The sequence below is a fragment of the Mirounga angustirostris genome, unplaced genomic scaffold (genome assembly GCF_029215605.1).
Source record: "Mirounga angustirostris isolate CCGP_5_RB_7025 unplaced genomic scaffold, mMirAng1.0.hap1 SCAF_2, whole genome shotgun sequence".
NCBI lineage: Eukaryota > Metazoa > Chordata > Mammalia > Carnivora > Phocidae > Mirounga > Mirounga angustirostris.
In genome coordinates, this window is record NW_026991710.1 from 58,834,869 (window position 1) to 58,851,615 (window position 16,747).

The 16,747-nt window shown below is 37.7% G+C and overlaps 1 protein-coding gene and 1 long non-coding RNA gene across 5 annotated transcripts in view; one reads left to right on the forward strand and one right to left on the reverse strand.

Annotated features, from left to right (window-relative positions):
* Positions 1-16,747, forward strand: part of LOC123842827 (growth-regulated protein homolog gamma-like) — a 65,482-nt gene that overhangs the window by 15,221 nt on the left and 33,514 nt on the right. Inside the window, exons 4-5 of one of the 3 annotated variants that reach the window (XM_064584583.1) lie at positions 1,555-1,638; positions 2,701-9,154. In XM_064584583.1, the coding sequence (XP_064440653.1) occupies positions 1,555-1,638; positions 2,701-2,833 (217 nt within the window). In that variant the 3' untranslated portion in view covers positions 2,834-9,154. Of the gene's footprint in view, positions 1-1,554; positions 1,639-2,700; positions 9,155-16,747 lie in introns of those variants that run through there. The other 2 variants (XM_064584586.1, XM_064584585.1) reach the window with 2 other exon arrangements.
* The window catches only part of LOC135363597 (uncharacterized), a 69,606-nt gene that overhangs the window by 6,071 nt on the left and 46,788 nt on the right, over positions 1-16,747 (reverse strand). The gene's annotated exons all lie outside the window — the stretch shown is intronic.

Below are 16,747 nucleotides of genomic sequence, written 5' to 3' on the forward strand. Positions count from 1 at the left end.
AGACTTCACGGAAATATTTTATATTGTCTTCTAAAGTTTTTAGTTTTTTTCCTTTGTATTTAAGACTTTAACCCAAGTGGAACTGATTTTGTATGTGAAGTGAGGGAATGATACAATTTTATTTTTCTATATGGTTCCTCAATTAATCCAGCACTGCTACTTCTATCATAAACTGAGTTCCCATTAATGTGTAAGGATATTTCTGACCTCTCTATTCTGTCCCATTAATCAAATTGTCTATACTTGTACACCATCCTTATTAATTTTATTCTAATTCTTGACATTAAGAAAGGAAAATTCTCCCATCGTCTTCAGAATGGATTTTCTTAGAGCTTTGTTTGCTCTTCCATATAAATATTAGAAGCAGCTTGCAAATTTGCACTAATTTAATTATAATTTTGAGTGAATTTCTTTGAAATTATAATTTGTGAATTATTGACATCTTTGTGATGTCAATAGTCATGAGTTATTTCAAGAATATGAATTATTTCATATTCAAGAAGTTATTTCAAGAATAAGTTATTTCAAGAATATAAAATAGCTCTCAATTTATCAAAGGCTTCCTTAATGTCTTTAAACAAAGTTTTGTAATTTTCTCCATAAAGACCTTCTGTGTCTTTTTTATTACTAAAAAAAAAAGCACATTTCTAGTCACTTTATATTTTTTGATGCTATTGTAAGGAATAGCTTTATAAAATTTTATGTTCCCGTTGTTATTAGGATTTAGACATAAAATTTTGTATTGATTTTGCAACTGTCAATTCTTTACTTGGGTGGTCCAGTCATCTGGCGATAATGTCTGTTTAGTTTCCTTCTTTGGAAGCTTATGCCTTTTATCTCTCTAGCTTTGTGGAGATGGCAGGCACTCTTCTTTCTGCATTCAGAGGGAATACTTTCAAGTTTTCACTATTATGTTTGATGTTTTGTGGCCATCTTTGTATTGGCAATTTGCTCAAGGGTTATTATTACATTATTATCATTATCATTTTTATTGTGATCTGGTCTTTATGTAATGAACTTCAGAGGTAGAGATTTGTGGTTCTGTGAAGTACAGTTGAAAACTATAGAAGTAATTTAAACTACAGAATTAATTTAAATAAGCAATTTATGTTCTCCTTCCCTCTCCCAATAATAAATGAGGCTTTACTGAGTTCCTTAAAGCTAACACAGTTAGCACAGGTATGATGATAAAGAATGTATAGTAAGTGGTTGATAACTGGAAACCCGGAAGATATGACCTTTATGTAGATTTCCCAGAGTCTAACACCTGTGTAGCATAAGTCCAATAAATGTTTGCTAATTAGTTGATATCTCAAAAACTCTAAGAAAAAAATTATTCTTTAGTTGATTTTTAAAATTTCATTATGTACACTGGTATGACTGAAAGTCATATTCCAATAATATTTGATTAATGTAGTTTGAGAAATAAATCCATATGTTCATTTTAAGCATTAAATTTCATGTTGCTGAAATTTTAATCAATAAACTTAAAGCATTATTGAATTATATACAATTATCATTTAACCAAAATGCTCTTTTTTTTTTTTTTTTCAGAGTCGCACTGAAAGATGGGACATTAATTTGTCTGGATCCTGAGGCTGAATGGGTGATGATTATTATCAAAAAGATTATCAACAGGTATAATTAATGCCAAGGATTCTCATATTCAGACTCTCTCTTGTCTTTTAATTAAAGATATCTATGGATATATACAGACTTTGCTGTAGGTTAGAATAAAATTACAGTAAGATCAGAATAAGTCTATACCAGAAAATACAAAAGTGTGGTCCCAAAACCGGCAGAATTACCATCACCTAGGAACTTGTTAGAAATCCAGATTCTTAGGCCTCAGCTCAGACTTACTGGATCAGAAATTCTGGGGGTGGGGCCCAACACTTTGTGTTTTAATAAGCCTCCCTGATGCATGACCAAGTTTGAGAACCATTGGTGCATGCATTCTATTTAACATACCATCCAAGTTGACCTGTGTTATAAACATCCCCAATGAATATAAAAATGACCTAAAATTGCTAGAAGCTGTCTTATGCAGATCAGGTAGGCAGGCAATAGACACATTTGATGAAAGAAATTTTAAGAAAAAAAATTCCCCTGTGAAAAAAAATTTATCTCCAGCACAACATTTCTAGAAACTAGACTCCAAATAGAATTTGCCAATTGGTGAATGGAGAAGTTACACTAAGGACAGGCAGGTGATAATGGGAGTGTATTTGGATTAACTTCTGGAAAAAAAAAATCAAACTAGGGTTTTGGGGGGGATTTTTAAGCCATAGCAGTGTGTAAGAAGAGAGAGATGACCAGTCATAATGGAAAAACTAAATTTTGTGGGGTTTTTTAGTTAAAAAATAAACAGGAAAACAAATTAAGGGTATGCAGAGCTATGATTCACCAGAGGATCACCTTGGCAGTTGAGAGGTATAATGTGGTGGGAAGAGCCTGGGCTTGTGAATCATATAGCTATGGTTTAGTGTTCCAGATCCACAGCTAAAAGTTATGCCATTTTGGTTAATTCACTTAACATTGGGATTTATATGATTTCATTTGTTCTTACTTTGCTCTATCATGGGAGAAATAGAGATAATACATGTAAAGTGGTTAATTATGGCTATTATTAATCTTCAGCTTACCAAATACATGGGCTTTTGTCTTTATTCCTCAGGGTTTTTTCTTTTTTCTTACAAGGCACCACACATGGGTAATCCTGTGTATCTGTATAGTTACGTGCCGCTCTGATTGTATTGTAGTGCTCCTAACTGATGGTCACACAAGGAACATCACATCCTATGGGTATCGAGAGCCCTTGGTATCATCATGAGCTTGGACATCCTCCAGAATTTTCTTTGAAAGTAGCACCAACTTATGCTAATTTATGACTACATTGAACTGCCTTCTTTGCTCATTCTGACAACCTAAACATTGTTTTCAGACAGGTGATTGGCTACTTGTGTGGGAATAATGGAAGGAGAAGTAATGAAATTTCTATTATGTTGGGAGAATAATCTCCCAAATTCATATAATAGGTGAGAGGTTTCCCTGTTAGGCTCAATATACCTTAACGGAGTCCACATCTTCCATGCTGTACCCTATCACTTAACTCCTAGTGTACTCTGGCATTTGATCACTGCTTTTCACTCAACTCTATCCTTTGACATATTCTTAACAGTATGTTTCTTGATTAACTTATCAACACTCCAGCCTCTTAATTGCTTGAATTTTTGAGTTCCAAAGGCTGTAACTAGTCGCCCACAACTTTGGATCTCAGTATAAAGTAATCTATAGTCTTCAAAACTAAAATACTCCTTTTAAAGGAATTTTTCATTCATTATAAGATCAATGCATTTAACAAGAAGAAAATGGGGTTCATACAGCTGTATAATAGAATTGTCTTAAATTTTAAGAATTTACTCTTAAATAAAGCAAACTTAATAGATAACATCAGCCAAGAGTAAAAGTGATCCAACCAAGGAAGCTATAAAGTCATTGGGTTGGAAGAGGAGGAGAGGAAATTTAAGACCATCAAGACCCAGGAAAGATCACAAGATGATGCCTCAGAAAGATGAAATGGAAAACACAGAGCTAAAGTTATGTTCTAATCATTTAACTTCTCCTAGGTAAAATTTTTGCATTAGCAACACCATATTGATGAATAAAATCTCTCTCTCTCTCTCTCTTTTTTTTTTACTGTTTCTGAAGGAAAAAAATGTGTTAACAGATGAGTGATATTCTCTTGGAGCCAATGAATAGGAATGCTGTTTCAGAAAATGTCTTAGTCAGTTGGGGCTGCTAACAAATTATCAAATTGCTAACAAATTAGGCCAAATTGTTGGCTTAAACAACAAACATTTATTTCTCACAGTTCTGGAAGCCAGGAGTCCAAGGTCAGGGTGCCAGCATGGTCAAGTTCTTGGAAGGTCCTGGTTTATAGATGGCCATTTCCTTGCTGTGTCTTCACTTGGTGGAAAAAGAGAGCTAGCTCTCTAGTCTCTTTATATATATGGCTACTAATATCATACATGGGGGTTCTTATCTCATGAACCAATTACTTTTAGAGTCCCCCCCTCCAAATACCATCACATGGGGATTAGGGTTTCAACATATGAACTTTGGAGGGACACAAATATTCCATCTGTAGCAGAAAGGGATTCAGTTCATAGACACTGGAGCCCTGAGGACTTTCTCTTGTCATCTGCTGTGTCTTTGTCTCTCTCTGTTGACCTGGGGTTTCTCTCTTCTCTCTGATTTTTGGGTCTCTGTGACAAGTCATCCACAAAAAGTAACATACTTTCTCTCAGATTCAATTTCCAATTCCTGGGAGAGAAGATCTTATAGGCTATATTGATTCAGGTGTCCACACAGGTCCAATCAACTGTGGCCAAGGGATACAGACAAGGCCATCTGGGACTTAACCACTGTAGGATGAAGAAACACCTAAGTGAGAGTTTCTTATGAATTGAATCTTTCGAAGGATTCTATTACTACATGTGTGTCTTCATGTGTGATAAGGGGAAAAGAAAGGTGAAAGAGAAAACGTATTTCCTCAGGAGAAACTATTGTACTTTCAAGAGGTGACATGCATGTATTGAAAGAGCCCTTCTTGGCAAAAGGTCCAGAGATCTAGGCTCTGCAATTCTGAGCAAGTATCTTAACTTCTCTGAACTCTTTTGCAAATGTGAAAACATGGCAAACAAAACAAAACAAAGAACCTTCATTCCCCACAGGATTGTTAAGAGGAGATAATAAGATAAAAATTGCTTTGAAATAAATATGAGGGGTGCCTGGGTAGCTCAGTCGGTTAAGTGTCTGCCTTCAGCTCAGGTCACGATCCCAAGGTCCTGGGGTCGAGTCCTGCATTGGGCTTCCTGCTCAGTGGGGAGTCTGCTTCTCCCTCTCCCTCTGCCCCTGCTTGTGCTCTCTGTCAAATAAATAAATAAAATCTTTAAAAATAAAAAAAGGAAAGTAAGCATGAAAAATCGTAACGTATTATCATTATTATTATTAAAATGATAAAGTCAGTCCCCAATTAGTACTTAAGAAAGCCAGTTTTATGGTGCCTATTCACATTGTCTTATCCACAATTCTATCCACAAGCCTCTAAGCTGTCTGAAGCAGGTGGCAAGTTTTACTGCTGTGGATGGTGGCAAAAACATGTTATTAAGCTATACACTAACAATTAGCTCCGAGTTTGGGCTTGAGGCAAAAACTCTCTCAGGACCACAGGTACAAGACTGAATATTTGAGAGTATAAAATTCCAAATTTCAAGAGAAAGGGATCAAGCTGACACAGTTTGTGTCATGCACCCACTCATGGTCTAGCACCCTAGGCCAGGAGGGTGGAAACACCTATAGAGACATGGCCAGCAGCCATCGCAGGATGAAGCAGGCCATTTCCAGAGTTGCTGGTAGACAACTCGGTGGGCTTAAGCAATAGATTAGATTCAGCTGGAGAGATCATCATTTTAGATGAGTCTAGGATGCACCAGAGAGATGAAAATATAGAATATGCAAAAAGAAGGCTGAGATTTCAAGAATAGTATTGAGACTATCTGACTTATTTCTGAAAGGAGTGCCAGACAATGAGAGGAGGGAGAATGGATGAAAAGTAATGTTTGAAAGAATAATGACTAAGAATTTTGTAGACAGATGAAATCCTCATATTCAGAAGCTCAACAAATTCTAAGCATGATAGAAAAATAAAATTCATACCCAACTACATCGTTAAGAACCTGCAAGATCCCAAATACGAAGAAAGACCTTAGAATGAATAAGCATGACCTACACCGTGTGGCAAGTGCTTCGAGAAGGAGGGCTCAAGAAAAGGTCACACCTGCATTAGGTCTCTGGAATACATACACGGTTTTTCTAAAATGGAACTGCTGAGAATGAATTAGCTGTAAAAGAATAGCAAGTTGCTGTGGCTTTCTGTGCACATTTATAATGAAGAATCAAGGTCACCAAATTTAGCTTGGGTCAATTATGCCTAAATGCGAGACAGTTTCTAAAGGATACAGTAAGCTACCAAGAAGAAACCAGGGTTAGTGATTCATTTATTTATTTAACTAATTTTACTGGATATCTTTTGCTTCCTAATGTTTGCGGTTTGAAAGCATCTCACACATTTTACAGTTTTTCACTATGATCCTTTTCTTTAGGTTCAAAGGGATTTTCAAAATGTAACGTGCTGCATGTATTGAGAAAGGTATACCTTTGTTCCTCACCGCCCCCCCAGCCCCACCCATCTTAATGTGTTAATGTGGGGAAGTGGTAAAAAGTAATGGTTAACACAGGATTTGAGGCAAACAGATCCTATTTGTACTACCATTTACAGAGTAAGTGATTTCAGGCAAGTAACAATTCTGAATTTCAGTTTCTTCTATAAAATGTCAACACTCATATTTACTTTAAAAAGTGAGTGAAAGAACTAAAGAAGTGAATGCCTTTCAACTCTTTATGCTCTAGGAGCCACATCCAATTACTCATTGTCTTTGTGACGGTACTATCCATTTCTTTTTTTTTCTTTTTTTCTTTTTTATTATGTTATGTTAATCACCATAGGTACTATCCATTTCTTGGCATAAAGCTTGTATTCATACTGTTCCCTCCACCTAAATCGGTTCCCCTTGCCCTGCCTCCTTCCTCTGTACCTGACCTAACATATAAAGGAACTAAGATTTGAGGAATGGTCTTAGTTTGTATATCACCTCCTCTGGGAGGCCTTCCCATACCTCTCAAGTCTGGGTTATTGGCTCCATGTCTATATAAACTGTCAAAATTACATTTGCTTCGCATTTTATCTCATTTCACAGGGGAAGCTTTTATTTATTTTGTTTTATAAAGTTTATTTTTTTTTAAGATTTTATTTACTTATTTGACAGAGAGAGACAGCAAGAGAGGGAACACAAGCAGGGGGAGTGGGAGAGGGAGAAGCAGGTTTCCCACGGAGCAGGGAGCCCGACTCGGGGCTGGATCCCGGGACTCTGGGATCATGACCGGAGCCAAAGGCAGATGCTTAACAACTGAGCCACCCAGGGGCCCCCAGGGGAAGCTTTTAAATAAACACAAACAACTGACTTGCCAAAGATTATAAAGCCAGATAGTGGCAGACCCAACGCAGGACACCAGGAATCCTGATTTTTATCCTCCATTACTCTATTATCTCCGTTACTTCTGCTTTGGTTAGCAGAACCAGCTCCACCCTGGTTACACCCAGACTGTGGGATGCTGAGACATAAAACCTCCAGAAAGAGACCCTCTCTGTGTTTCTGGGTGAGGAGCATTTCTTCCCTATGACACAGTAACTCATCAGGCCGTCTAAGACATCCTGAAGGCTACTCTCTCCAGCAAAACCAGCCTTCCCCCACTGGATCATCAGATGCTATCATCTTGGTCTGGACTGATGCCTGCTTCTGCATTTTCTTCTTGGTGCCAACAAAAATATGATTATCTTTTTAATTTAGCCAAACCTCCTTCCAGAACTCATCATTCACACAGGGATTTTTCTCTTCTCTTGAGATTCAATTATTGTCACTGCTGAAAAGAACTGTCCCCCTACCTTGTACCCCCTTCCTATCCTGAAACACGCATTTATTACCCATGACTATGCCCTACCCCCTGAGACAGGGAGTTCAGGGTGAAGGAGAGACATTTGTTATTTTCCCCAAACTCACTGTTCCTCTATTTTTCTATTTTATTACACTATTTTATTATGCTCTTTCTATTTTATTACACCATTCATCCAGTCGCCTAAGCCAGGAATTTAGGGATCGTCATAGACTGCCCTTCCCCTTCTGCCCCACATCCAGCCACGCTCTGGATCCTTACACTTCTCCACCCTTTTTCCACCCTCATTCAGCCCTTCTCCCTCTTCCCCCTCCCAATGTCTTAGTTCTGGCCTTCTCAAACTTTCAACAGTTTCCCTGAAATAGCCTTCTAACTAGTATCCATGACTCCAGCAGGTTCCATTCCAAACAGTCTGATTCACCACAAAGTGACTGTTCTAAAATACGATTACCAGCACATAAGAAGAATCCCTCACCTATGAGGCAGGCCAATCATCATTTCTTACCCATGGGCCAAAGTTTACATCAGCAAATAGATGTGTGTTATATTTATTGAAAGAAAACATTTATGGTAAAAATTTAAACAGTGTAAGGGGTTATATCCTTTTTTTAAAAGGAAAGAATAATTTTTTTAAAGGAAAAAATAAATTTCCCCCCACCCCAAATCCTGAGTTGTCTGGTTTCCATCCCTAGGTGTAATAATGATTTTTACCAGTTTTGGTGGGTATATATTCCCAGAAATGTTCTCTACATGTACCAGCATATTTGATGACATAAATGAGAGCATTGTCTCATTTCAGTACATTTACTTATTTATTTACTTGCTCAGGATGGGGAGTGGGTATAGAATATTTTATTGCAGGTATGTACCATTGTTCAGCTTACCAGTCTATTCTGATGGACATTTAGGTCTTTTTTTTTTTTTTAAGATTTTATTTATTTATGAGAGAGAGAGTGTGCAAGAAAGAGAGAGCATGAGCAGAGGGAAGAGCAGAGGGACAGGGAGAAGCAGGCTTCCCAGTGAGCAGGAAGCCCACTTGGGGGGCTCAAAGATCATGACCTGAGCCTAAAGCAGACACCTAACAGACTGAGCTACCCAGGCACCCCTATTTAGGTCTTTCCAGACTCCGTTTTATGTGAGAAATAATGCTTTAGTGAACATTTATGTATTTATCTTTTGTGTATACAAGTTATGCATGTATACCTGTAATATAAATATGTAGAACAGGAGTGTCTGAATCAAAGGGTACGTGCATTTTACATTTTGATAAACACTGTCAAAACAGTTCCCAAGAATTTGCACTAATTTAAACTCCCTCTATTAGACTATGAAAATGAAATGTACTGGTAATGATAGTGCTTTGTCCAACTTTTTTATCTTTGCCAGACTGATAGGTGAAAACTACTATCTCATTGTTTGAGTCTATAGTTCTCTAAAAAGAGTGATGTTGGGCTTCTTTTCTTTTCTTTTTTTTTTTGCAGCCATTTATATTTCACTTTCTGGAAAATTTTTTTTTCATTATTGGTCTTATTTATTTCTAAGCTACATGTATACATTAAGAAAATAAATATTTTTCTGCAAAATAAATTGCAAAGTATTTATTTTGTATTTTCCATTTGTGTTTTTATTTTATTTTGGCTTTTCCCCCATGGAAAAAGTACTATTTTAGTGTAGTTAATTCACTAAATTTGTTCTTTTTCTTTCTTTTTTTTTTTTTTTAAAGATTTTATTTATTTATTTGAGAGAGAGAGTGAGAGAGAGAAAGAGCACAAGAGGGGGAGCGGGAGAGGGAGAAGCAGACTCCCTGCCGAGCAGGGATCCCGATGCGGGACTCGATCCCGGGACTCCAGGATCATGACCTGAGCTGAAGGCAGTCGCTCAACCAACTGAGCCACCCAGGTGCCCACTAAATTTGTTCTTAATGGTACCTGGAGTTTGTGTTTTGCTGTCATAGCACTTCTCTATCTTGAAACGCAGTTTGCTCAAATTGAGAGGTTTGAACCAACCACTCTCCAAAATAGATATTCTCTAGATTAGGACTGCTGGAAAACAGGCTTTTTAATGGGTGGGTCACAGACATCATATCTAAGAATAATGAACTTACATTTAAAAGATCTTTTTAATCTAGAATATTTAAAAGTAGTTCATGTCTTAAAATGAATCAATACATTGCAGCAATGTCATCTTCTGGAAAGAACAAAGGTAAGTTTAAGCTTTAAACATAGATAAGTGTGTGTATGTGTGTGCGTGTGTGCATATTGATATACACAAAGAGAAGTATATGTGTGTGTGCATGTATAAATATTCAGTAAAAACTATATAGTATTTTTATGTTGAATATATGTGCATAAACATTTTGTATATTATACAAAAATACTGCATACATACTTATATACAAAATATACTAATATATTTGCATACAAAAATTATATATACATATATTGTTTTTTACTGAAAAAGAAATTTAACCACATTACAATATATTTTGGGTAATAGATGGGAAAGTAATTATTCAATTCCCCCTAAATTAACATAATTACTGCCATTATTTAGTTCATCTCCATTCAGTCTGTTTTGTATATAGTTCTAAGTATAATGGCTAAGTCACCTTTGGGGGACACTATAAAGGAGTCTCCTGTTAGATCAAAGAAACACAAGCAGAAGGAAACTAGAGGTATAGTGCCGTAGAAGCAGAAGTTAAGGGGAGAGGTTCATAAGAAGTTAGGTGAGGCCTGCATCTCATCCTAGCCCACCCACCCCCGAATCAGGGAACAGAAAGATGCAGAGTACTTCGTGTAAGAATAGCTGGAGAACTAACCAATAGGTCCATAAAAAGGTAGCATGTGTAACCTGCTATAAAATAATGCATAACCAGGGGAAGAATGAGGTGGGGGAAATTGGAGGGGTGGACGAACCATGAGAGACGATGGACTCTGAAAAACAAACAGGGTTCTAGAGGGGAGGGGGGTGGGAGGATGGGTTAGCCTGGTGGTGGGTATTGAGGAAGGCACATTCTGCATGGAGCACTGGGTGTTGTGCACAAACAATGAATCATGGAACACTTCATCTAAAACTAATGATGTAATGTATGGGGATTAACATAAGAATAAAACAAACAAACAAACAAACAAACAAAAAATAATGCATAACCAGTCAGCTACCCAAGAAAGAACCACAAACAGTACCAATTAAGTTAAAAAGAAAAATTTCCCTGAGGCGCCTGGTTGGCTCAGTCAGTTAAGCATCTGCCTTTGGCTCAGGTCATGATCCCAGGGTCCTGGGATGGAGCCCCGCATCAGGCTCCCTGCTCAGTGGGGATCCTGCTTCTCTCTCTCCCTCTGCCCCTCCCTGCTGCTTGTGCTCTCTTGCTCTCTCTCTCTCAATATCTCAAATAAATAAAATCTTTAAAAAAAAAAGCCCTTTAAAAAAATTGCTGTCTTCCTCTGTATCCCACTACCTTTGTTCTGACCCTAGAAAATGTAGAAGCAGTACAATGAGTAGGGAAGAAGAAAAAGAATTTCCAAGTAGAGAAGGCGAAAAGAACAGATCCTAGTGATTTCATCCAGTCTTATGACTAAATGTCATCTATGTGCCAATGATGCCCATACTTCAAAATTCACCCTTGAACCCTCTCCTGAACTGCAGACTTGTGCATCTTCCTACTGAACATCACCACTTCAGTCTCTAACAGCCATTTCACAGTTAATATATCCAAAATGGAACTCTTGGTCATTCCCAACAATCTGGTCTACCTGCAAGTCTCCATTATAGTGCATGGCAACTTTATTCTCCCAATGGTCCAGGCCAAAAAACTTGAGGTTTTTCTTGACTTTTTTTTACCCATGCATTAGGTATTATTTTTGTCAGAAAACCCTGTTGAATCTACCTGCAAAGTATATCTAGATTCTGATCACTTCTCACCACCTCAGCTACTCCTCCCTGGTTTGAGCCAGGCTTCTTTCTCACCCGGGGATGCCATCATCTCCAAATTGATGTTTGCTTCTATACTTGTCATCCTCACCTCCACAATTTGTTTCAAAATAGTAGCCATAGTGGTGTTGTTAAGACATAGATCAGATAATGTCATTCTTTTATTCAAAACTTTCCTTTCGATCACTTCCCATCTCACTCACTCACTCACTCACTCACTCACAGAAAAGCCCTAGTTCTTAGAATAGCCAACAAAACCTTATGTCTGCCCTACGCCACTCCCCCCACCTCTCCCCCCAGGTTCAGTCTGCTTGAGCTTCTATAACAGAACATAGACTAGGTGGCTTAAACAACAGACATGGCTTTTCTCACCATTCTGGAGGCTGGAGCAGAGTGCCAGCATGGGCAGCTTCTGATGAGAACTTTCTTCCTGGCTTACAGACAAACACCTTCACACTGTGCGCTCACATGGCAGAGAGAGAGAGAGAAAATGAGCTCTCTGATGTTTTTTCTTATAAAGACACTAATCGTATTGGATCAGGGTCCTACCCTTATGTCTTCATTAACCCTAATTACTTCCATAAAGGTCTTATTTCCAAATAAGCATTGAGGGTTAGGGCTTCAACATTTGAGTATTGGGAGGATACAAACATTCAGTCCATAATACCATCACTAATAATAGGACCTCACCTTCTACTAAGTCCTGTTGCTCACTCTTTTCATGCACATTGACCTGCTTAATGACCCTTAAACAACTCATACATATGCCTGCCTGAGGGCCTTTGCACTGGTTGTTTCCTCTTCAAGTCTTTGTTCAAATATCACCTTCTCGATTAAGCCTACCCCAATCAGTTTATTTACAATTGCTACTTACCCTCACCAGTACCCTTGGGTCTCCTTATCCTGCTGTCTCTTTTGCTGTTCCATCAAACCTTCTAAGATACTTTACAAGGAGCTGGTCGTATGGCGGGAACTCAGACAGGTGGGAACTCAGACAGGCAGGGCAGGGCCGTGAAAGCCCGGTCAGAGTGGCTGCCATTGCCCCCGGGACAGGATGGGGGTTGGGATTCAGAGAGGAGGCCACACAAAAGCTAAGACTAAAAGGCAAGTGGGAACTTGATAAAATAGGTGTGTAGTAGTGACTGGGCTTTGAAAACCAAATAAACCTTAGCCCGTCCCAAAATGAATGCAATAGTGGAATCTCAGGCATTATGATAGAGCCATGAGGCAGAAATTTAGGAGCAGGTGGAGAATTAAGGGGAAGAAATAAGAGAAAGGTTGGTCTTACTCTATTGGGGCAGATAGGATTCTGCCTGGTTAGGGGACTATATTTCATGAAGGTTTGTCCTTAGCTTGTTAGTTTAAATACTGGAATGTCACCTCATCCGACTTTGCTATTGCTAACTTCTGTCCTTTATGTGGGAATTGTCTTAAGAAATATATTCCCGAATATCTATACTTTAACAACTATGAACAGATTTCTTTCTAATCTTGCTGATGGATAAATGAAGTGGTGCACTATTTAATCCAGCTGGGATCTCGAAAATGACCAGCTTTCTTCACATTTGAGAGGTAAGTACTATTCAAACCATCGTCATCCCAAGGCAAGTCAAGTTTGCTCTGACTGCATTTCTTCTCCATTCCTTACCTTACACTCAAAATGGGTGGCTGTCAACTCTCTAGGCAACTATTTCTTACATTTAGGGATCCTGTTTTCATATGTATATATGCAATGTCGTCATGTTTCTAGGAAAAATACCTCTTCCACCTGTTAAGTAGCTGTAGCAAAGTGTTCTAGTCAAGGCCCAGCTGGATTTTAAAGTCTGTGAGGCTGTTTGTACAGCTGACATTTTTCACCTTGCTTTAACTGATTATGGATATCTTTTTTGGGTGGCAGAGGGGGATGGCCTAGAAGGCGAGAAGGAGGGAATATAGAAAACAAAGCCAGGAGAGAAGACTAATGTCCTCTGTCTCTTGCTTGAGAAGTTGTTTGGGACCCCACTGGAGAGAGGTGATAGGGACAGAAAACAGCCTGAGATACCTGGGAAGCCTCAGTACAAACAGTACATAATGAATTTCTCTCTCTATTATCTAAAAAGAAAAAGATTCTATTTACCTATATTGACATGATTCACTTGGACAATGACAATTTTGTTGCATGACAAATTTTGTTGTAACAAATTTGAGAAAATGGCACAGAAAAATCGTTATGTTCAAAGATTAGAAATGAAGACTTGGTTCAGCGTTGGCCTATTATGAAAGATCACCTGTCTGGGATTTTCTTTTAATTTTCATTGGCCTTTGGGATAATTTCTAAGAAAATTATATAAACCAGTTTTTAACAAAAAACTAATCTTAGGGAGTGGTGAGGTGAGGACAGTGAATGTGACAAAGTATATTGCTTATATGCAAAATGGGAAAAAGCTGATATGCCTAATTTTTATCTATTTAGACAGTAAAATATATGTCTAAGGAAAAATATTAAAAACATAGGTAAGGGAAAAATAATAAATAGATATATAAATATAGATATATCACAAAAGGAAGATACATTAAAAGATATATACTTAAAGATAATTTATTATGATAAAATAGCAAATTCAACCATTGGCTTTGACATTGGAGATGTTTGTAGTGAATAAAACAAAGATCTTGCCCTCAAAAAATTTATTTAGTCTGGTGCCCTGTTTCTCAAAATGTGTTCTCTATTTGTAAAAATGCCACATTTGATTTACCACCCTCTAAATTCAATCAAATTCTTAGTGTGGAAGAGGGTATCCAGGGGCCAAGAATCTATATGATATGCAAATATCCAAGATGTTTCCTAGGCACAGTAATGTTTGAGAACTAGAGATCCAGTAGGCCATTGTTTAATCTAATACTTCTCTCAAGGTAAATTGAGGATAGGCACAGTGGATGATTCATGCCCTCTGAGATTTGAGACTGCAAGTTTAGAAATCCAAAACTGGACAGGAAAACACACACGCACAGGAGAAAGGTGGATGGTGTCTTAGAGATAGAAAGAAAGCAGCAAGTGTTACTTTATCAGCCACTATTTACTATCTGTGCATATCACTGCAGAACAACACCTGAGAAGTTTTCTATGTCTTATAACATCGAGTCCATCCTCAGTCCACAAATAGTGCTTGGTACATAGGAAGCACTTTATAAATATCTGATAAATCAATCAATCAGTCAATCATGCTCTGCTATTCTCTAAATCCAAGAACAACAAAATCCCTTTACATCACTTACGTTAGGAAATGTTTCCCCAGACTGGGTTAGATGGAAATTTATGCAACTCTCTCTTTAACCACCTACTTTCTTTGGTTAAAGTTTATATACAGAGAGAACTAATGAGTACTGAGTATACAACCTGGAGTTATAGAAGATTTGCATCCTTAGTAAGGGTGATAATTATCCCTAATGAGACAAAAAATTGGTTTTGGAAAGTAGAATAATCTTAGACGTTACACTGGTTCTTGGCCTTCCAAAGGGCCACAGTACATGAACAGATATACAGTATGTCTATGGTCTTAAAATTTTATGGAAGAGAGGTGATTGATTAGAAAAATCATGTTTCAAAAGGCTCTTTGCAGAAGGAAGGGTGATGATAAAACAGGTAATATTCAGCAATAATAACCATAGTAATACTAATATTGAGAACCACTGCTTCATAACATGGAGAATCAATGCCCAATACCCAACTCTCCCACAGCTAATTTACATTTTACAAAAACCCAGTGTTGGACATACTGATGGGATATTCCCAAAGGGTTCATGGGGAACTAAACAGGTTCACAGAGAAGTAGCACAAGTGAGTTGCCTCTCTAAAATTCCAATGTGAGATTATTTAATAAAACCAAGAGCTGGTTCTTTAAAAAAATAAACAAAATTGGAGGTGACTTGGAGGATGGGCTAAATGGTGATGGGGATTAAGGACGGCACTTGTAATGAGCACTGGGTGTTGTATGTAAGTGATGAATTACTAAATTCTACTCCTGAAACCAATATTACACTATATGTTAGCTAACTAGAATTTAAGTAAAAATTTGAAGAAAAAAAATAATTAAAAAATAAAAGGAATGCTGCATAATATTCCATTGTATTTATATACCACATCTTCTTTATCCATTCATCTGTTGATGGACATCTAGGCTCTTTCAATAGTTTGGCTATTGTGGAGATTGCTGCTATAAATATTGGGGTGCATGTGTTGAGTGCCTCCATATCCTGGCTTATTTCCAGAAACCAAGGATGCAGTAAAGCTCTGTCTTCATGGAGTTTATATCATAGTGTGGGATACAATACAATAACAAATAAACAATTATATCACATAATACAGGTTATATTATTATATATTCCGAGATTTATATCAGAAAAATTAGATAGGACAAGGAAAAAAATAAATGGTCAAGGGAATTGCTAGGATGGTCCAGAAAGATTTTTTTGAGGAGAGGACAATTGAACAAGAAACCAAATAAAATGTGGGAGCAAGTCATGTGAATATTTGGTGGGAGAATATTCCCAGCAGATGAAAGAAGAAGAGCAAAATTCCTGAAATGAAATTGTAATGGCACATTCTAGAAAAAATAAGGAAAAAAAGAGTTGACATAGTGGAGTGAATGTGAGGAATGGTCTCAAAAATGAAGCTGAAGAGGTAGCCAGGGACTGTGATAAAGGACTTTGCAGCCATGGAAAAGATTTTAGATTTTATTCTTGGTGTAATGAGGAGCCATTGAAGGACTTGAGAGCAAAAGAGTGAAATGTTTTGTTTCATTTTAAATATCACCTTGGCGGGGTGCCTGGGTGGCTCAGTCATTAAGCATCTGCCTTCGGCTCAGGTCATGATCCCAGGGTCCTGGGATCGAGCCCCGCATCGGGTTCCCTGCTCCGCAGGAAGCCTGCTTCTCCCTCTCCCACTCCCCCTGCTTGTGTTTCCTCTCTCACTGTGTCTCTCTCTGTCAAATAAATAAATAAATAAATAAATAAATATCACCCTGGCTAGAGTGCGGAGAACAGACAATGAGGGTGTGGGGTAAGAGAGAAGGCAAAGAGGCAAGTTTGGTGGCTCTCATAGTGGTTCCCATGAGACCGTGATGGTGACTTGGACTAAGGAGGTAAGAGGAGGGAGAGTGAGAAATATCAAACGAATGATGTATTCTGAAGATAAAGTCAACAGATTTGCTGATGGATTTGATGCAGTGTATAAACAAAAGAAAGTAAAGAGTCAAAGTAGACA